This window comes from Rhincodon typus, chromosome 11 (genome assembly GCF_021869965.1).
Source record: "Rhincodon typus isolate 14 chromosome 11, sRhiTyp1.1, whole genome shotgun sequence".
In the NCBI taxonomy this organism is placed as follows: Eukaryota; Metazoa; Chordata; class Chondrichthyes; order Orectolobiformes; family Rhincodontidae; genus Rhincodon; species Rhincodon typus.
The window spans coordinates 37,705,598-37,728,350 of NC_063342.1; the positions used below are offsets into that span (position 1 = coordinate 37,705,598).

The 22,753-nt window shown below is 41.1% G+C and overlaps 1 protein-coding gene across 2 annotated transcripts in view; it reads right to left on the bottom strand.

Annotated features, from left to right (window-relative positions):
* LOC109922532 (solute carrier family 22 member 15) overlaps window positions 1–22,753 on the bottom strand; it is a 62,745-nt gene that overhangs the window by 30,244 nt on the left and 9,748 nt on the right. Inside the window, exons 2-5 of one of the 2 annotated variants that reach the window (XM_020522585.2) lie at window positions 20,632–20,844; window positions 19,882–20,014; window positions 7,086–7,250; window positions 3,115–3,244 (exon numbers count right to left, since the gene is read on the bottom strand). In XM_020522585.2, coding sequence (XP_020378174.2) covers window positions 3,115–3,244; window positions 7,086–7,250; window positions 19,882–20,014; window positions 20,632–20,844 — 641 coding nt within the window. The remainder of the gene's footprint in view (window positions 1–3,114; window positions 3,245–7,085; window positions 7,251–19,881; window positions 20,015–20,631; window positions 20,845–22,753) is intronic. The other variant, XM_048603151.1, reaches the window with a different exon arrangement.

Genomic DNA, 22,753 nt, shown 5'->3' on the forward strand with positions numbered 1-22,753 from the left:
GGGGGCGCTGGAATGTGCACTCTAATTAATCCTGAGGTGTAATTGAACTGTGTCACCAGAATGTTTTTCCCTCCATTCATAACACCAATGTTTTCTTGTCTGTTGTCCATGAATAAATAAAACAAAAGATGATAGTGAAAGGTGAATACAGCTTTATCAGTTAAAATTAAAGACAATATTCTAATAGTAAGGGAGGTTAAAAATCACCAAAAAGCAGGTGAAAAAGGGGTGAGGAAATTTTTATGTGCGATAATTTATTTTTAAAGTACAGTTCTTAAAATATACTCATAGTAGCTGGTGTTTACAAAATAAGATCCCAAAAGTACCAAGGGAGCCAAATTATGAGATTTGGCATGCAATAAGCTAATGTGAATTAAGTGTTAAATGAAATTATATTTGAAGGATTGGATCAGAAGACGAATCTCAGGGTTGATATGGTCAAATCACTAAGATAAACAGCACAATCTTCTTCTCTGCTAAAATAAAACCAAACAGAATCTTGGGATAAACCGCCAAGGATATTCTCTGGACATTTAAATCTGTACTTGATCCTGGTGAGACAACACTGGAGTGCTGTGGCTGTACGAGTTTGTGTGCTTCAAATAGGGGTATGGAGACCAGATGCACAGCTAATCACAGAATTTTAAAAAGTTAACTACTTAGATCTTCCCTCTCTTATAGAGTCAAAGAGTCGAATCCCACAGAAACAGACCCTTCAGTCCAACTTGTCCATGCTGATCAAGTTTCCCAATCTAAACTAGTCCCATTTGCCTGCGTTTGGCCCATATCCTTTAAACCTTTCCTATACTTGTCAAAAATATATTGTAACTGTATCTGCATCCACCACCTCCTCTAGCAGTTCATTGCCCATATGAACCACCCGCTGTGTGAAAAAGTTACTCCTCAGGTCCCTCTGAAATCTTTCTACTCTCACCTTAAAATTATGCCCTGTAGTTTTGAACTCCCCCACCCTAGGGAAAAGATCTTTGCTATTATCTAAGCCCGTCATGATTTTATAAATCTCTATAAAGTCACCACTCAACCTCCTACGCACCAGTGAGAAAAGTCCCAGCCTATCCAGCCTCTCCTTATAACTCAAACCCTCCATTCCTGGCAACATCTTTGCAAATCTTTTCTGAACCCTTTCCAATTTAGTAATATCCTTCTTATAGCAGGGTGACCAGAAATGTACACAGTACTCCAAAAGTAGCCTCGTCAACGTCCTGTCCAACGTCAACATGATGTCCCAACTTCTATACTCGACAGTTTGAGCAATGAAGGCAAGCATGCTAAACGCCTTCTTAACCGCCCTGTCTATCTGCAACACAACTTTCAAACACCTAATGAAATGTTTAAATAAAATACTGAGAAAAATATTATAAAACTAAGCACAAAAAGGAAAACCAAGAAGAACGTTATATTTTTCATAAGCTGAAAGGATGATATTTATATGGAAAACCTCTGGCATTGGGCTAGAGCAAGACAGACTTAGGGAGGAACAAGACAAGTTCTTGTTAACAAACAGGGCTTAACAGTATTAGAAATGTGCTGACAGAATTCTGTAGACAGGTTTGTTAGGTGAATCAGAGTCCTTGTCCTGTCTGAAAATATTTTTAATATCACGAATTCTGATAATAATTATTGAAATACCTCTTCAAACAACAATAATGAAAAGCCATGATGGCAAAGAAAAACAAAAGAAATTAATAAGTTATATGGTGAGCTGCTGAACAAACTTTATAATTTCTGTAGTGCTCAGCTCAACAGGATTGACCTCATAATAGCTTTTTGAAGCTGAGGAATAAACATGAGTGAAGCTTGGGTGACAGAGGCAAGTCATCTGCACATTCAAATCTGCAGCAATACAATCACATGACAAATTAGAGCTAATCTTTTAAATTAGGTTTTAAATAGTGTTATGTAGCTATTGCATAATTACAATATAGATAAATGGATCAATTGCAAACACCTTAGGCAAGATTCATGTTTCATGGGAGATGAATCACATGATTTGGGAATGGTGATGGACAGAAGGAGAAACTGCTCCATAATAACTTAAAATCAATATCAAATATGATTGATATACTCAAAATAGTATCTGTTGAGATTTCAGTTGGAATGTACTTATTAAACTTGAACAAATTCAATTTATTTTTAGGCCACTTATAAAATAATTTTTCAAATAAACAAAATTACTTCTGGTTTAGACTTTTTCAGAAACATTGATAGGATGCTGACAGGTCATTTGCTCTTATGAAGAATTGAGGACTGGACGGCATAATATCAAAGTAAAGGATGATACATTTTAGACAGAGATGAGGAGGAGTTTCTTCTCTCAGATGGTTTGAATCTATGAAACTCTTTACTGCAGAGGAATGTTGACAGTGGCCATTAAATATATTCAAGGCTGAGATAGATTGATTTTTATCAGGAAGGAAATTCAGGTTCTTGAGGAAAGATAGAAAAGTAAAACTGAGGATTATCGAAGCAAGCATGATCTCCTTGTATGGTGATGCAGACAGAATGGGCTGAATGATCTACTTTTGTACATAAATCATAACAGTCATAGAGTACAGAAGAGGCTCATTGAATCTGCACCAACCTACCTATACTAATCCCACTATCCAGCACTTGGCCCTGAGCCTTGAATGTTATAACATTTCAAGTGCTCACCTGTGTACTTCTAAGATGTTGTGACGATTTTGCCTCTGCCACCTTCCCAGACAATACATTCTAGATTCCCACCACCTTGTGGATGAAAAACGTTTTCCTCAAAACCTCTCTAAGCGTCCTGCCCTTGATCTTAAATTATGTCTTATGGTCTTACAAAGAAGAAAGGGTTTATTAAATACGCAGATTTGGCCTAGTATTGTTAAAGTGCTTCAAATTTTCAAGAAATTACTTGTAATATTATTTTTCAATATAGTAAGATTCAAAAACAAATAGAAATAGTCATTCATTAGCAAGAAGAAAAAGGATTCCAAAGTTTCTAATGTTCTGTAAAAGGCAATAACTCATAGGGCAGCATCCAAAAACAAGATGTTTGTCTTGAACCAGAAAATTACTGTTTCTAATTTATATTTTCCTCTGCTGCATATGGAATCTCCAACTTACAAAGATGGGAGCAGAATGAGTATGCCTTCAATATTAAGCACAATGGCCAAAATCCGCCATGGTCGAATAAAGTATCCAAGCAATGCATATAGAGAAATTCCAACAGCAAATGAAACACTCTGTAGTGACCCTAGAAAGATAAAAAAACAATTTAAATTTCGCATCAATTCAACAATATTTATTTTGTAATCATGCTGTGTCTTATTGCTACTTAATTACTTCAATGTTAGCCTCAGCTACCAGCAACTTCTTCAGGCTCAGCATTCTATTTTGTTCCTCAAACTCTGTCTATTAGGCCCCTTAGAGTCATAGCATCATGCAGAATGGAAACAGACCCTTCAGTCCAACCAGTACATGTCAACCATGTTCCCAAACTAAACTAGTCCCACCTGCCTGCATTCAGCCCATATCCCTCCAAATCTTTCTTATCCAGAATTTATCCAAATGCCTTTTAAACATTGTAACTGTATCTGCATCCACCACTTTCTTTGGTAGTTCACACACGAACTATTCTCTGCGTAAAAAAGTTGCTCCTCATGTTCTTTTTAGATCTTGCTCCTCTCACCTCAAAAATATGCTCCCTAGTTTTGAATTCCCCAGCCTAGCAGAAAGATCCTTGTAATTCACATTATCTTTTCCCCTCATGATTTTATAAACCTCAATAAGGTAACTCCTCAATTTCTTAAGCTCCAGTGAAAAAGTTCCAGTATTTCCAAACTACTTTTTATCTCAAACCTTCCATTCCCAGCAACATCCTGGTAAATCTTTACTGAACCCTCTCTAGTTTTGACAATATCCTTCCTACAACAGGGCGACCAGAACTGCACACATTACTCCAGAAGAAGCCTCACTAACATCCTCTACAACCTCAACTTGACATTCCAACTCCTATACTCAAAGGTCTAAGCAATGAAGGCAAGCATGCTAAACACCTTCTTAACCGTCCTGTCTCCACGTGACACAAATTTCAAAGAATTATGTATCTGAGCCCTCAGGTCTCTCTGTTCTACAACACTACCCAGAGCCCTACCAATACTTGTACAAGTCCTGACCTTGTTTGTTTTACCAAAATGCAATGTCTCACGTTTATCCAAAAATTAAACTCCATCTGCCACTCCTCATTCACCCAACTGATCAAGATCTCTTTCTAATCTTAGACAACCTTCTTCACTGACAACAGCACCACCAATTTTGGTGTCATCTGCAAACTTACTAACCATGCTTCCTGTATTCGCATCCAAATCATCTACACAAATGACAAACAAAAATGGATTTAGTATTGATCCCAGTGGAACACAGCTGGTCACAGGCCTCCAGTCTGAAAAACCTCCACCCTCTGTCTCTGAATATAAAGCCAAGTTTATACCCGCTGAATCCCATGTGACCTAACTTTACTAATTGGTCTACCATGCGGAACCTTGTCAAAGACTTTATTAAAGTCCAAGTAAACAAGGTCAACCTCTCTGCTCTCATCAATCTTTTTGGTTACTCCATTAAAAAAATCTCAATCAAGGTTGTGAGACATGATTTTCCTCACACAAACTCCTACTCTCTCGCTTTTAATGTATTTGCAGAATCTTTTTGGATTATCTTTAACCTTATCTGCCAAGGCTATCTCATATCCCCTCTTTGCCTTCCTGATTTCCTTCTTAAGAATGCCCCTACATTCTTTATATACTTCAGAAGATTCAGTTCATCCCAGCTGTCTGTATCTAATTTAGGATTTTTTTTTATTCTTGGCTAGACTTCAATAACTTTATTCATTCAATTGTTCCCTAATCATACCAGCCATGCCTTTCACTCTAACAGGTGTATAATGCTTCTGAACTCTTGTTATCATACTTTTGAAGGCCTCCCACTTGAGTCATCCTTTTACCTAAGAACACATTTAACAAAAACAGCAGTATTGGACTCAACAGCAGTCTATCATTAGCCTTCACAATATTTTTTTAAAACCCGAGCTGAGATAGCAGGATTGAGTTTAAGATTCCAAGCACGTAACTTTTATGTATTAAACATAAAAGCAGAGACAATATGATGTGTTGAGTGGGTAGGTTAGCAAAGGGAAAGAAAAATGTACTCAAGATAAACAGCCATAGTTTCCCAGATCTGCTAAAAAGTGAATATCATAGTATTCACTGCATTGCTTCCCCAGAGGATCCACAAATTGGATGCAGTGTGCTTTCTTCTCGAAAAGAGAAGACTTTATGATTACGAGATAGTTTAACAGAATAGGCATAGAGAAAATGCTTCCACCTCTGGAGGAGATCAAATCTGGAAGCCATTAAATAAAAAGTAGACATTAATAAATTTAACAATAAACTCAAAAGAACCTTCTTTAACCAACCAAACAAAAACAAATTGGAGGAACTCAGCAGGTCTGACAGCATCTGTGCAGAGAAAACAGAGTTAATGTTTCAAGTCAAAGAATTCAAAGATCAAAGAATCCCTACAGTGTGGAAACAGGTCCTTTGGCCCAACAAGTCCACACCGACCCTCAGAGCATCCCACCCAGACCTACCCCCCTATAACCCACCTAATCAACACATCCCTGAACATTACGGGCAATTTAGCATGGCCAATCCACCTAGTCTGCACATCTTTGGACTGTGGGAGGAAACCAGAGCACCCGGAGGAAACCTGTGACCTATCTTCAGAACTAGAAGCAGTTACGAAAAATTGGTAGATAACTCACAGTCTTCAGGACTCAACACCGAGTTTAACAATTTCACAGCATGAACACCTACTTCCAGGTCTATTACCTACCCCCACAACCTCAGGTGCTATCATGAAATGGATTTCATTTAACACAGCCAACCTATTTTCAAATACTCATAGTCCCTGTTATCACTTATCTAGCTTCTCTTTTTCCATGGCTTACAATCAACAATCCATCTGCCTGATGACACTTTTCTCTCTCTCTCTCTGAGATCTGTCTTCAAGTATCACACACTCATTTAACCATGACCCCACACCCCTACTCCCACTCCCACCCCTCATCATCATGAATACTACTAAAACCTAGCTGCCTCTAGTTCTGAAGGAAAATCACTGGACTCAAAATTTTAACTTTGATTTCTCTCCACAGATGCTGCCGGAAGTGCTGAGTTTCTCCAGTATTTTTCTGCTTTGTTTGTTTCAGTGCTAAAGCATCTGCAGTTCTTTGTTTTATTTTACTTCTTTAACCAAAGATTGGTACTGGCCACCAAAAGTAGTTCAGACAAGCCGTATAAATATGTTTAAAGCTGGATAAATATGAGGAAAGGAAGGAGCAAAAGATTGTTTTGATAGGGCTAGAGAGAGGCAATAGCCTAGTGGTATTATCACTGGACTGTTAATCCAGAGATCCAGACAATATTCTGAGTACCTGTGTTCAAATCCCACCACGGCAGAATTAGGAATCTATTGATAATCACGAAACCATTGTCGATTACTGGGGAAAAACCCTTCTAGTCCACTAATGGCCTATAGGAAATGAAACTGCCATCCTTATCTGGTCTGACCTACATGTCACTCCAGAACCACAGCAATGTGGTTGACTCTCACTACACCCTCTGGGCAATTAGGGATGGGCAATAAATGCTATCTAGCCAGTGATGCCCTCATCCCATGAATGAATAATGAAGGCTAAGAGGAATTGGACCAGGTTTGTGTGAAGCATAAGCCCAGATATGGACCATTTGTTCGCATGGTCTGTTATCATCCTACACATAACTATGTATTCTTAGGATTTGAAGACTGCCAAGAGGGATGTAAAACCAGGCACAATGATAACAGACTAGTCTGCTTTACTTGTAATGCTCTTATTAACCTATACCTTGTATAGCAAGTTTAAACTAGTGGCAACATTGGATCACTCAGTAGTTTTTTTCTTTCCCAATGAAACACACCCTAAGAAAAAACATACAGTAGTTGCACACACGTGCTTCTCTCATCATGTGCCTTAAAAAGGAACAATATGGATATCTTACCAGTTAGTGCCCAACAAGAAACAGGCACATACTCCTGGAGTAGAACAAAGGACACCAATGACATTCCTCCATTCATCATGCCAACACCAAAACGGGATACCACAAAGATTTCATATGTAGGAGTGACTCCACTTACAATTCCAAGTATTATATCTAGAAAAAGACCTAGGCAAATAACAAATCATCTTAGAGTAATTTCACACAAAGGTCCAGTAGTTTACAAGTTTTAGGCAAAAGGAAACCAATTCTAGCCTCGTAACCACCTCAAAAAAATGTTTAATATTGTTTGGAAAATTTTTTTGACATTGTCTATAATATAAATGCTTCATTTCTGGTGTGAATAAACAAAATTGCCATCAAAGTGGGAGTGGAAGAGCCACTAGAGTATCCACATGCATTTTTGGAATTGTTCTGAGGCAGTGATGATGTTTGATGAGGCTGATGGGTGTGACACTCTGGATTCTACACGCCCTTTCTACTTGGCCTCCACATGCTCCATTTGGTGATGTTCAAAGTGGTTGGTGCCTTGGCAGATGCTTCCTCTCCAGTTTGTGCATTCAAGGGCAAGTGATTCCCATGTGTTAAGGGGATATTGCATTTGTTTATGCAAGCTTTCAGGTGTCATTGTAGCATTTCCTCTGCTCTCCTGGTGATCAATTATAATTGCACAGTTTAGAGTAGTGCACTAGCTTATGAAGTCTTCTATTGGGCATATAAACAATGCGGCCTGCCCATCGTGCATGACAAGTGCTCGATCTGTGGATGTTGGACTGGATGATGACGTCAACCTTCTTACTCCTCTGATGCTGTCTGACCTGCTGTGTTGCTCAGCTCCACACTGTGTTAACTCTGGTACAGAATCTTTGTGTTCCAGATGTTTAATTTGAGGATCATTCTCTCAAATGCCTCAGTGAATGTGTCTGTAGTGATTTGTACCTCGTCCTGATTGTGTGCACATGCAGACATCATCTGTACTGAAACTCAATGATAGAAGTTGGTCTTAGTTTTGACCTGGAAGGGAAGGTTGAACAGTATCCCAAATACCCTGTAGGTTAACTCCATTTCAGGGGCCTGGGGGGGGCGGTGTTGGGGTTCGTGCGGTAGTAGTTTCATGGAGATGGGGTGGAATGCTGTGGTGAGGCAAGTGGAGAAACTCTTTCACTTAGAGTGCTGAAAATCAATAAGAAAAAGAAATCAGGATACAAGTCAGAATTGTACAGGAGTTTGAGCAAAGAGCACTATGACATGATATATAGCAAAATCAGATAAGAAGTGTAGCAAGACCCATCTCAATGGCGGCAGCAATTTGTTCCATCTGTAATGCTTTTCATGAGTGGCGTGACAAGTTTCTTGCTAGGCAGTGATGAATTGCTAATTAAGTGGAAATTACTGCTTGTTAAAGACCTTGTTGACAGCCCAACTCACGTCATTAATGTTCAGTCTGTCTTACTAAACTCACCAAACAAGTTAGACATTAGAAAAACTAAACATGGAAACCGTAACGTGTACCCAGTAGATTCAGCTCAGCACTTGCATCGATTAACCTTCTTGTTGACTATGATCAAACTAGAGGCCAGGGCACGATTTACCAGCCATGTGCATCTTCCCTTCACGAACATTGACATGCAACATCCAGCAACCCTTCATGGCCATTCTGACACCTCTCCAACGCACTGGCAGGGTGCACTGAAAGCATGGACTTGCATAATGGAGTACACAGTGAGTATGCCAGCACTGGTGGGGAAAGGTAGGCACTTGAGGATAGGTTGGGTGTGAACTTGAGAAAGTTGAAACGTGAGGTTTACGAGATCAGCTTCTAGGAAGAGGACATACACATTTGGAGGTTCACAGACACAGTCAGGCCAAGGGTGGAAACTACAGGCTAACAAGTACTCACTGTCGGATTCCATCAGTTGCAAAGAAAATAGCTGCAATCACACCAAGTAGGCAGAGTACATGACACACCCTGTGAGGAAGGGGGTTGCAGCAATCCACTGATCATGGGGCTTCTGAAGGAAAAGAACATTGATCACAGACCAATGCACTGCACAGAACACATATCTACTCTGCAGCCATTCTACAGCATTGACCTGCTCTGTATGTTGCACCTTCCTGCATAGCCACTGCTGGGCAACACATTGTCATCCACAGGTCCACCTTTGCATATAGAGGAAACTGAACACGACAGGTGTTGAATGAGGAAGACCAAAGGTGTCAGCATGTTCCAACGCGATATGTACCCATCGTTCCCATGGTTTCCAGATGATATAGTTAGGTTCTCAGGGCACATCCATCCATTGAGCCTGGACTGTGGCATTGAAGCAATTTAGGAAACTGTAACAATACGTTTTGGGCCAACACAGACAAACTAATTACCATGCATACTGTTAAAAACACAAAAATGTATACAAAAGCTGAGAGCTGAATACAGCCATTGAAACAAAACCTGAAGGTGGTGGAGAGGTTAGCAAGTCAGGCAACACTTGTGGAGAGAAAAACAAACTTAATGTTTCAAGTCTGGAGACCGTTTGCCATTTCTCTCTGGACTCAAAATGTTAACACTGTTTTTCTCTCTAAAGATGCTGCCAGTCCTGTTAAGTTTCTCCAGCATTCTCTGCCTTTTTTCAGATTTCGAGCATCTGCAGTTCTTTGTATTATACAAGACATTCTAACCCCTGAAGTTCCCTCAATAAATTTACTTTTTCCTCTCCCTCCCACACCTTAGTGTCCTCCCTACATCTGCAGCTGGATGGCAGAAGGCTGTACATCAGTGAAGCCGGTAGAACCTGGCGGTTTGGTAGGGGATCTCTAGGGACACTTGTGGCAGAACGTGGCAGAAGCAAGCTGACCCTCCTTAATCTGAGCTTCCAAAGGTTGGGGGTCCAGATAGGTTGGAGGTGGAGAGCCTGACAACTTTTGTAGTGTCTGGAAACTGTCAAGAGGCGTGCGCAAGATTCCTCTCCTCTGATGGATGCCTTCTGGCACCACTATTTCCTTGTAGGGAGTAGGCACCCTGGATTGGGGTCAAAGCTCCCCACTCCTATGCCACCATGCCTTCAGTCGTGAGGTGGGGCAATGGAGTGCAGGTTTGTGTGCATCACTAGCAGGGCCTGTGGATGTTGGGCCTAGTTCTCCACAGCATCTGCCAACAGAGGCTGACAGACAGTTACATGATTCATTGCACTCTTGCAGCCTCTGGGCAATGAGGGCCATTGTGTACCATATCCCTGTCTGCCACTCCTGTTCCTCCCTGTGCATGTAGATTAAGACTGACTGCTGACTGCTTTGCAGCCCTCCTGCATTGGGCTGAGGAGGTGCCTGGTCTACAGCAATACTGCAAGTGTCAACAGCTTAGAGCTGTGCATTTCTCCACAGGCATCGTAAGACCCAAGGGAGAGGCAGCATTGTGACCAGTGGTTAGAAGTGGTGTGCGCTGAATGAGACTGAGACAGCAGTTAATGGGAGAGTAGCAGTGATACGCAGAGTTGTAGTTAGTTATTTGGCAGGACATGTATGTCTCTGCATGCTTGCAGGAGCAATCTTAGTCTTTGCGTGTGGGCAAGCACTCTCTCCTATTGGGAATAAGGAGCCAAACGTTGGGTAACCCCCACCACCCCCTCCCCATGCCACCCATACAGCCTTGCTCTGTCCTGTTATGGTATGTCTTCTCCTGTAATAAGAGAAAGAGTGGGCTTGCATGAGATAACAGTTGGTGGCATGGCTGCTGGCACTGGTGCATGTAGGGGATGATGTTAAGGTTCCTGAGTGACTGGGGAAACAGTGCAGAGGTCATGCTGGGCTAGTAGTTTTGGAGGCTGAAGGGGGGAAATGGCAGTGAGTGAACAAAGGTGTTGCATGTAATACACACAGTGGCACATCATGAGCCTTGGTGAGAAGTGGGTGCATTGGCAGAGATAGACTGAATGCGAGATAGCAGAGGTTGGCACATACCATAACAGAGTGAAGAAGGTCAGTGATCTTCTTCCAACCCTGCTGGTCATTCCTCCACATGCTGGAGATGACAACTTTGGATCAGTTCAGTGTCTGATGGGTCAGACTCATCCATCAGTATTCCAGGAAGTGGACTTCTCTCCTTTGCAGCCCCTGCCCACCAGGGCCTCCAAGTCCCTGTCAGAGAATCACAGTGCCATCTTCCCCTTCTCTGCATATTCTAAACCTGTCATTTGATGAGCAGGACAGCTCATATTGTGTGTGTGGCTCATTTGAATTGTATATAGAACACAAGATAGACACAGGGTAAACTTGAACAGGGAATACTTTATTGTGCTTCCTCTCAGCTCCACAGTCTTTCCTAGACTACCTCCCCTAGCTCCTGCACTTGGTCACCAGACGCAAAGTGCCAAACAACATACATAACACCCTTCTCCCCTTACTTCCATACTTCCCTTTCAATATATATATACCCAACAACTATAACTATTATACAAGCATCGTAGGTAAGAATGAAACCGAAGGAACCAACACACCCAGATTCTACGGCCTCCCAAAAGTACACAAACCGGAAGTACCCCTTAGACCCATAGTCTCCCTACCAGGCACGACATCACACAGAATAGCCAAGGAACTACAAAGGAGACTGATGCACCTCGTCAACAAGTCACCCCACTCAATCCACTCAGCCCAAGATTTCCTAAATTCCATCAAAGACATAAGGATAGATGACGATGAGACCATGATATCGTTTGACGTCACTGCCCTATTCACATCAAAGACGTTCCCACTAGCAAGGGAAACAATAACAGCACTACTAGAAGAAGAACAAGACCCCAGTCAAACCATCTCCACAGACAACATGCTGAAGCTACTGGACTTGTGCCTCACCACCCACTTCACGTTTAATGGCCAAACATACGAACAGATCAACGGGACATCCATGGGATCACCTATCTCCGGAGTTATAGCCTAGGCAGTGATGCAAAGACCAGAAAGTACGGCCCTTCCGCTAATCCAACCAAAACTATGGATATGCTACATGGACGACACCTTTGTCATCATTAAACGGACCAAACTAGAGGAGACACACAAACTTATAAACAACACCCTCATCAGAATCAAATTCCCAGAGAGGAGGAGAAGAACAATCAGCTCCCATTCCTGGATGTCACGATAGAGCGCAGGACAAATGGGGAATTCCAAACAAAAGTACACAGAAAAGCCACACACACTGACCAAATACTGAACTTCAACAGTAACCATCCTAACACACACAAACGAAGCTGCATGCGATCATTATTTAAATGGGCAACAATACACTGCAACAGCACAGAACTACGCCAAGAAGAGGAATACCTCTTCCAAGTTTTCAAGGACAATGGATATCCAAAAAACAGGGTCAGAAGTTGCCTATTACACGAACAACACCAGGAAGATACTACATGCCCCAACAAACTCATCACGCTACCTTACATCGGGAACACATCGGAACTAACCACAAGGCTTCTACAACCACTGGGCATCAGAGAGGCACACAAACCCACATCAACCCTACGACAACTGCTCACCCGAACCAAAGACCCACTACCCACTATGGACAGGACCAATGTCATATACAAAATTCCCTGCAGAGACTGTGACAAACACTACCTCAGACAACAGGAAGGAAATTAACAACAAGGGTACACAAACACCAATTGGCTACAAAAAGACATGACCAATACTCACTCATCTCTATCCACATGGATAAGGAGAACCACCAATTCGATTGGGACAACACCAAGATCCTGGGACAAGCAAAGCAGAGACAGGCACGGGAGTTCCTAGAAGCCTGGTACTCCATGAAGAAAGCCATCAACAAACACATAGAACTCGACCCCATATACACTCCATTGCGAAGGAAAACCAGAAGTGAGGTAATCCAGCTCAACGGACTCCAGAGTTTAAAAACCAGGCAGGAAAACACAACGGCACCTCATCGGAGGCTGCACTGATGATGTTACCCAGCAGGGTAATGAAACATCTGCGGAACAACAACGAACCAGCTCAGCAAGCCAACCAACCACAACATCAATAGGAATATTTACAAAAAACATTATAACTACTCTTCCGTAGTCTACATTCACATAATCAGTCTCGCTGGAGATAGCAATTCCTCAAAGACTGTCTTCTCATTCAGGAACATTTTTTAGTCTAGTCTCCCAAGCTTCAGGAAGTTCTTGTTGTTCTGCAGGTGCGCCCTCTCTTACTAGCTGTTGTTGCCCTGTGGCGCTGCTGTTGACTCCTCCCTGGGTGAGAGACACATGACTCGGTTGACACCACTGGTTTGACTTGCTGCAACCTTAAGAGATCAGAGAGGTGATAGAACGAAATCAAGAAGGACAGATGGTCAGGAGGGCAGGAACCTCAAGGTCAAGCATATACCAAAAAGGAGAAACTGTGTGGGGCCAGAATTATACATCTGAGGAGAAATGGATCCCAGCAATGGTGGTCACTCAAATAGAACCGTTTTCATCTATGGTAGAGACGAAGGATGAACAGGTCTGGAGGAAATATGCGAACCAACTGTCTAATTGTTTGATTTGCACCACGCTAGGGTATCCTTGTAGCATTTGTTACAACACTTTTCTCTTAACGTAGGAGGGATAGCAACTCTCATTCCCCACTTTACACACTTCTCTGACAAGGACAACTCCCAACTCCTGGATAGGTAAGGGTGTAACTCTGGTGCTTTCTATGACAAGCCCTTCCTCTCAGGACTAAGTCCACCACTAGGTTCAGGATTGGTTCCTTCCAGGTAGTGTCTGCACTTGACTCACTGACACCAGTGCCTTGACTTCTTGGGAAAAGTATTTAATTTTCAGGTTCCAGTCAGGAATATGCTTTTTACCCAGTCATGGTAACCTTGACAAAGCATCTGCATTGCAGTGCTCCTCCAACTGTTGGTATCTGATTTCATATGAGTAGGCTGACATAGGCAGCATCCAACAGTAGTCCCATATATGGGTCAAAAATGAAGGTTAACAGCCTGTCATATGTTAGCAGCACAACATGCTGCCATAAAGGAAATGAGTGGAACGTCATAACACTGAACATGATGCCCAATCCTTCCTTTTCCACTTGGGCTTGCTTCTCCTCCATCTTCATTACTGACCTCATTGTGAATGCAATGGGCCTTTCCTCTCCATTTGGCAGGATATGTAATAGTACAGTGGCAACCCCATAAGGCGAGACGCCACGTGCCAAATGCAGTGGCAATTTTGGGTCAAAATGAGTCAACACTTCTGACATTTTTATGGCTTGCTTCACCTCACATTGCTGGGTCCATTTCCACGGCCAACATTTTCCCAGCAATTGGTGCAGGGGCTTTAGCACAGTTGCCAGATCAGACATGAACTTGCCAAAGTAATTTATAAGTCCCACGAGTGATGTCAGACACAATGTCTGGTCTAGAGGCCTTCACGATGGCCTCCATCTTCTTGGGCGCCTCGTTTTAATGGTCCAGATACTCTATGAAGCCTTTTAAAGTTTTGCACTCTTCCCTTTTTATTGTAGGCCATGTTCCTGCAACCTTTTAAAGGCTTCTTCTGGATTTTTCAAATGCTTCTCTTCAGAGGATCCCACAAGTAAAATATAGACCAGATAATACTGATCAATTGGCAACCCACTGAAAATTTGGTCCACGGCCCTGTGGAATAGATCCGGCGCTGACATGATGCCAAAAGGAAGTCACTTGTAGTGGAACAGTCCCGTGTGTCACCATTGTCAGCAGCAGCTGGGACTCGTTCATGACCCTATCTGCAAGTAGACCTGCGACAAATCCATTTTTGAGAATTCCTTTCCCCAGCCAGTCCACTGAACAGTCACCACAATCCCCACCACGCCATCTATTTTTAAGGCTGGGATGATTATAGTGGACGAATCACTTGTGGTTACTGGTTCCAACCCTCCCAGGTTCATCAGCCATTCTAATTCCTCTGCTTTATGCTGGATGGTGTACAGTACTGGTTGTGCTTTAAGACTCCTTAGTCAAGCCTCCCACTTCAACTGAGGTTTAATTTCTACTCCTTTCATTTCCCCAAGGCTCCCTTGAAGACATTCTTATGTCTGTCCAAAATCTTTTGCAAACTTGTTTTTGTAACCACGCACCAAGTTTAATTTCTGCAACCATGAGCATCCAAATAATGCAAGGTGGTAGTTTTTCAATACATACAGTGGCAGTTCGGCATACTGGTCCCTTAGCTGTGCTTTACTAGTATATAGCCCTTCAGTGGTACCACTTGTTTTGCTTGTGTCTATAGTGCAATCTTGGCAGGGTTCAACAGCAGCACCTTTAACTTTTCCCGATACATTGATTCGGGAATCAGAGACACCGCTGTACTATATCCATTTCCATCTTTATTATCTCACTCTCTAATTTGGGAAGAACCTAGAAACGATCAGCTTCACCCTGTACCCGCAGGACATTTAACTAAAACTCTACTGACTCTGGGTGTTCTCCTCCCGCAGACCCGGCTGACTCTTGGTCCACTCCCTGGCTGGCAGCATGTACTGTATGTCTTGTCCTCTGAATTGTCTCTTTTAGACACCCCTTCTCTTGCTTGAGTTGTACCCAGCAATTTCAGACAATATGGCCCGTTCCTTACACGTGCAACATTGGGCTTCTCAAGTCCAACATGTTGACTCCTTGGGGCCACTCTTACCACATTGGCAACTTTCTATTTTTGGTACTGCACTCTGCTGAGTTTTTACTACTCTATATGCACACAGGCATCGTCACTCAACTGTGTTGCTTTGCTGGTAGCAAACTCCATCGAGGCAGCAATTTCGAACGCTGCCTTGAAATCCAGGTTTCTCCTTCCTAGTAGCTTCCATTGGATGGCTGTATGTCAGAGGCCACAAATCAAACAGTCCAGCAAGGCGTCATAGAGGAACCCTCTAAATTCACAGCCTGTGTCCCTTTGGTGAATATTCCCTTTGCCGGCCGCTCCCTCACTGACTATGTTAGCACACCATTTTTCCCTGGTGTCATCCACAGCCCGAGCTTCCTCGCAACCGCTTTCTGCGACAACTGCAGGAAGCTCCCAGTTGATAATTCCCAGCCACTGGCCGCGGCCCAAATCCCCTCACAACTGCCACTCTCGGCTTGCTCCCCAGTATGTACCATTCTTCCCTGGCATCAAGTGCAGCCCTAAACCCCTTGCGACTGCTTCCCTCAAAGCCATCTCCACAATTCCATGCCATTTTTGACGTCCAGTCGACATGTTTAATCCTGGCAAAAAAAAACAGTTTGTGGGCCGAATCCCACTCTCATCACCTGTTAATGCGGTCGTGGTTCGCTTGAACCATAAGTAGAACACAAGGTAGACGGAGGATAAACTTGAGGGTAAAATTGTGCATCCTCTCAACACTACAGTCAGTCCCTAGACTGCCTCCCCCAGCTCCCACACCAGGTCACCTGACCCACTCTCTTTAAGGGGCAAAACCCCTTTAGATAATAGATAATATTTCAAAATGCCAGTGCTCGTCCAGGTGCACAGAAGCCTTTTACATAAGGCTTAAATGAAACAGATTCCAGCCTTCTAGCAAATAACCGCTGAGTTGCAAGTTATTTCAAGAGTGACACACAGTGGGCTGGAAATCGCACATCAAGGGACACCATTGGGTAGGTAGATAATTAACGTGGTGAGTCTGGTAAGACATGGCAAGAAAACCAGCTAGGCCTCAGAGCACAAAGACAACCAAAACCTTGCACAACTCAGATCTAGCCAAAAAACGTGCTTAAGATTCAGTCAAAACGAACTTCAATCAGGCTACGAAGCCAAGAACTTCAAAAAACAATTGTTCAACTATCAAGGTCAATGTTATTGGTAACTGCCACTGCAAGGGCCACAATGCTCAATTATCTGCTCTTCACAAACAATCAGAGACTCCTTTGTATGCTTCTTTTTGGACTTACCTCATTTCCAATCTGTATATTTGTGTATTGTGTTGCTAATTCTTTTTACATTTGCTAATTAATAAAGCACTCCTTTTGTTAATTCAAGAATGTCTAATTAATTTGGCTCTTTTAAAACAGAAGCTTATTTGGGTCTGGAAGAAAGGACTTTTCCCTTGTGAATACCTTTCTAATATTATGCTCGTTGCAATCAACTAACAAGGGGACATAGAAGCGGACCCAGTCCGTCCTACCTCAGCTGGGAGCTTAACAGTTGCAGTATTCCATCTAGAAATGTAATGAATTGGGGAACTGGGTCTGGTTATAACAAAGCCACAGTCCTTGCACTGTGTAGACACTCCAGTCAAGACAACAGAAAAAAGAATCACAGATGAGATGTCTAACCCAGCCTATTCTGAAGAAAGAACATTGAAAGTCTGAGATGGTACTAATGACCTCATATTTTATCTGCCTCAACACACAATGGTTGTTGACCAGCTGCATCAACACCATCTTGTTCATTAAAATGACACCCTGAAGCCTGGTGACCTAACTGAAACTGTTTTTTGAACAGCTTTAAATTATACCATTCCTTAGTTAGCTATTTACACCAGTATAGTCAACAAAGCAGCTCCAGGTTTAGGTACAGCACGCTTCTAGTCTCAAACTCTCAAAATTTGACTTCTGGAAATATCCTTTACTTCACCTGAAAAGTGAACACATTTTCGACTACAGAAATCATGCTGCTGCGCCTTCAACTGCAATTCCACACATTTCTACAAATATAATTTTGCCGAATCAGCCAATTGCAAACTATCATTGGACATTAACTCACTGGGTTCTAACATATGCAAATTAATGCTGATAGCTTTATTTTTAAAATTTCTATTTATAACTTCTTTCCTTTCCCTTTCTTTTTTTCTTGTATACTTCTGTGAGAGTGCATGTGTTGCAAATCATTCACCAAATTGATTGCTTGAATAAGCCATCCCTTGTTTGTTTTAACCCTAAAGAAAGTTCCAAAGAAGAATATTAATGAACTGGAAATATTAACAGTTTCTCTCTCCAAAGACCTGCTGAGTATCACCAGCACTTTCTGTACTTCTTAGAAAAGAAAGTTTGTTGCAGGTCATTTAAAAATTGGACTTCACAAACAGAAAGTTTGGGGGAAACACAGCATAGCCTATTATGAATGAGGGGAAAAAAAATCAAAATCACCTGTCACTAACAGACCAAACAACCAGTAGAAATAAGTAAATTCACTTCTTCCTTTTATCCATGACACTGTATACAACTATCTTCAATACATCAAGGACACAGCAATTATCTATACTACTGCTATATGCAATCTTTTTAGTGTTATTGTTCTAACTAAACTCAACATGAACCTTCCATTATTCTATTTATTCTTCTAAAAGAGATTACTTATTATTTAAGGTATTCCCTAACCCTGATATATGGACTCTATATGCAATGACCTTTGCACAATTTCTATTGCGGCATCATCAATTTCTGTGTTATTTCAGTGTCCTCACTATATTTTCCTCTGAAACTGATAATTTGGGAACTTCCAAATACTTGTTATATATCTGCCTTTGACCAAGAAACCATTTGCAGGTAGGATTTACACCACCAGCTAATATAAAAGAAATTGCTGAAGAAACTCAGCAGGTTTTTCAGTATCTGTAGACAGAGAAACAAAATTAACTTTTTGAGTATGGTATGACTCTTCTTTGCGATATTTCGGTATTCTTCGGAGTCAGATTGCACTCGCAAAATGTCATATCAGACTCAGAATTATCAGCTTAGAATCTATTTCAGCAGCTTTGATGAAATGAACATGCAATGTATTCAAGCTTACCAGCAACACAAAAGTTAGTTGGGAACATTGGGTGTCAGGGGGACAAGAGTCTGCAAAGAATTATAAATTGCATATTGAGAGGATAAGGCAATTGCAAATGGAGTATAATGCAGGGAAATGTGAAGTTATTTATTTTGGTAGGAGGACTAGAAATGATGTTTCTTGTTTAAATGGAGAGTTAACCATTAAATGTTGGTGTTCAGAGGGATTTGGATGCCCATACACAAAAAGCACAAATTAGAACACAGACACATTAAGCAACTAGGAGGGAAAATGGTATTTGAGCCTTTATTGAAAGGACGTTGGAGTTCAAGAATAAGGATGTCTTATTGCAATTGCACAGGGTCTTGATGCAACCAAATCTGGAATATGAATTCCAGTTTTGATCTTCATACTCAAGGAAGGATATTCTTGCCTTCAAAAAAAAGAGCAGTGAACGTTTGTTTGATGGTTTCCTGGAACAACAGACTAGTTCCATTTGAAGAGATGTAGCACAATTGGCCAATATTGTCTGGAGTTTAGAAGAATGAGAGGAGCATTTAAAGAACCCACAATTGGCCAATATTCTCTGCAGTTTAGAAAAATGGCAAGTGTTTTTAAAGAACATAACATTCTAAGAGGATATGACAGGGCAAAAGAGAAAGGCTGATTTCCCTTGCTGCAGATTCTAGAAGTAGGAGTAGTGGTCTCAGGATAAACTGACAGCTGTTTCAGACCAAAAGGAGAATTTCTAGATGGTCAGTTGTTAAAAGAAATTGAAGTCTTCAATTAACTGATTTCCTTAGAGTCCAAAAATCTATGATACAAGGCTTAAGGGGTCATAAAGGCTACTTCTATCCTATTTTTTATGCATCTATTTTACACATATTCACAAAATTAGGGGAAATCTTCACTGTTGCAGTGCACCAAAATGGATGGTCAGTTGACATATCTTTGATGATACTCCCCAATTAAACAGAATGTTTTTGTGTTCTTAATTCATATTGAATTACTTTATGTCAATACATTGATAAAAAAAAATACTGTTCCTTCAATATCCATACCTGTTAAGTAAACGTTCTTCCTTCCAAACCGATCAGAAAGTTGCCCAAAGATGATTACACCAATCAGGACACCAAAGAAATATACTGAACTGGCCAAAAAAATTTTGTATGAAGCATCTCCAATGAGGAACCACTGTCAAAGTACAGCAAATATGTCAATGAGGAATAGTTCAAACTGTAATTTATTCATTCTAAATCTTATTGAAAAGAAAAGATTCTCAGGACGCTCAAAAGGGCAAATGCTAAAAGGATGCTTACTCTCTTGTGGGAATCTAGAACTGGGCACAGTTTATCTGGAACCTGCAGAACTTTTTTTCTCGCAAAGCGTCATTAGCATTTGCAAATTTCCTCCCAGATAGCAGTGAAGACTGGGGCATTAAATACATTCACCACCGATTTGGACAAAAATTATAGGTATAGGGCGCAGTAAAGCGGAATCATGTTAAGAATCAGATCAGCGGTCATCTCACTGAATGGTTGAATGGCTGTGTAGGATCAAGGAGTTGAAAGAATAGTTTTTCTGCTATTTTTCCTTCTGATCCTATGGCCAAAAGACTTCTAGTTCCTGATCATTGACATTATTTCAACTAGAATAGAGAACTCAAATTCTGTTCCAGACCTTGTGCGATAGCTCATTTCAATACAACTAAACAGAGTCCCATTTTCACATACCCCGAAGGTTTCATCATAGATTTACTGACTTAACATAAATTTCAAATGAGGTAATCATTCTTTAAACGTCCTACCTACCTCTCTGATAACAGATGAGGAACCAGCATCAAAATGCACATGTCTTTGAATCTCAGACTTATTCACCATGTGAAGCCAGTGCTTAAACACCTCATTCTGATTGATTGAAATGTTATTCTGGCTTGGACCAGGTGAAATGTTTTCAAAGTCCCAGTGATAAGGTACCCTCGCTCCAACTATAGTCATAAAGATAGCCTGGGCAGCAACAAAAACCTAATTAAAGAAAGGAGTCATTGCACAATGAATGAGTACTTGCAGTATCAGTACTAATGAATACATACTTTACTGCTATGAGGCTATCACTTAAGCAAGAGGTCATTGAAGGCATTAGTCCTATTTTCTGACAATTTAACTTTACTCAAAGTCATAATCCCTACCTTCAGCAAAATCAGTTTGTACAGACTTCAATCAAATGATTAATGTAATCAATTATTTTCAATCTGGGCCAACTTCTGCATTAATACTAAAAATTACTTACCATGAATGTGGCAAATAATAATCACTGTAGTTAAGATAAGATGCATGAAAAAAATCTTTAAACAATGCAAAATTTACCCTTAATTTACTCAGATTTTCCCATAACATTAATGTGTGACCTTTCCTGCCATAACAGTGAATTGGTCCTAATCAAACTATAAAACATGAATATACAAATCAGGGTTAGGACGAGGACATGCAGTCTGTCCTACTACTCGAGAAGGTCATAACTGACCAGGTATGTAACCTCAAATCTGAATTCCCTCTTATCCTGATAACTTTTGAACCTTTTGCTTAACAAGAATCCATTTGACCACATCTTAAAAGCATGCAAAAACTCTGCTTCCAACACCTTTTCAGAAAGAGAGAGTTACAAAGACTCACTCATCCCAGAATATTTTTGCCTAATCTTTGTTTTAAAGGACTAACCCCTGATTTTTTAAAATGACCTCTAAGGCTGGATTCACCCTTAAGAGCCTTAATGTGAAACAGTCTCTCCACATTTACTTGATCTGAGCCCCTCAGGATCCCATGAGTTTCAATCAAGTTGTCTCTTATTCTTCTAAATTCCAGCAGTTAAGAGGCCTAGCCTATCCAAACTTTCCTCCTAAGGCAACTCACCCATTCCAGGTATTAGTCTAGAAAGCCTTCTCTGGTATGCCTCCAGTGTATTTACTTCCTTCCTTAAATACAATGACCAATACTGTACACAGTACTCTAGATATTATTTCCTTTGCGGACATGACCAAGGTGTACTATTATTCCTCATGCTATTTAACTTCTATGCAGTTTTACACGTAGTTAACCATATTTATTTCCAATGCCTCTCTTCAGTTGCACAGTTGAATAGGATGCCCTTTACCTATTTCCATTCTTCCTACCAATCATAACCAGAAAATTTTCAGCAATATTTCCTCTCTCTCAGTGCACCATTTCCTCAAGGACCCATCTTTGTTCCCCTCCTATAACTCATGTTCCTATAATTATTTACATGCTTACCCTTGGCAAAATATCCATATTCATGACATCAGGTTCAACATGTATTTTGATGACATGCAGTTCTACCACATTAACAATATTCTTGTTATCTCCACTGTCCTGTTGTTTGTATCCAGCACTAGATGAATGGCAAATTTTCTTGATTAATTATTAGAATGACCTGAACTATTATCTTCTATTTTTAATTTTCATGTTCTGGCACACTTCTGGACCAGGCAAGACATGAACCCAGGCATTCTGGTCTAAAGCTAACCTTCTCACACTTTTCAATGTTAAGAATTATAGTCATTGCCTTGCACCTGTGATGCTACTTACTACTTATCTGCCCAAGCCAGATATTTAGTGCATATTCTGTAGGTTCAAGCTCTACAGGAGGGCAATGGTGATGTAGTGAGCTCATTCTGGTAAGGTTAAAAAAAAATCCTGAGGATTTGGGCACATAATCTAGGTGGCATTTCAGTGCAATGGAGACAGTCTCATCAGTAGTGACAGCTTTCAGGTGAGACATTAACTGAAATAAGGCTGTGGTTAGGCAGAGGTTGGGACACAACCTGAGGGCTGTCCAGACGACCATAAAGACCACCATGCTTGGAGTCTGTCAATAAACAGAAATATGGTTGTGCCACAGCTGGGCTGTTACTGAAGG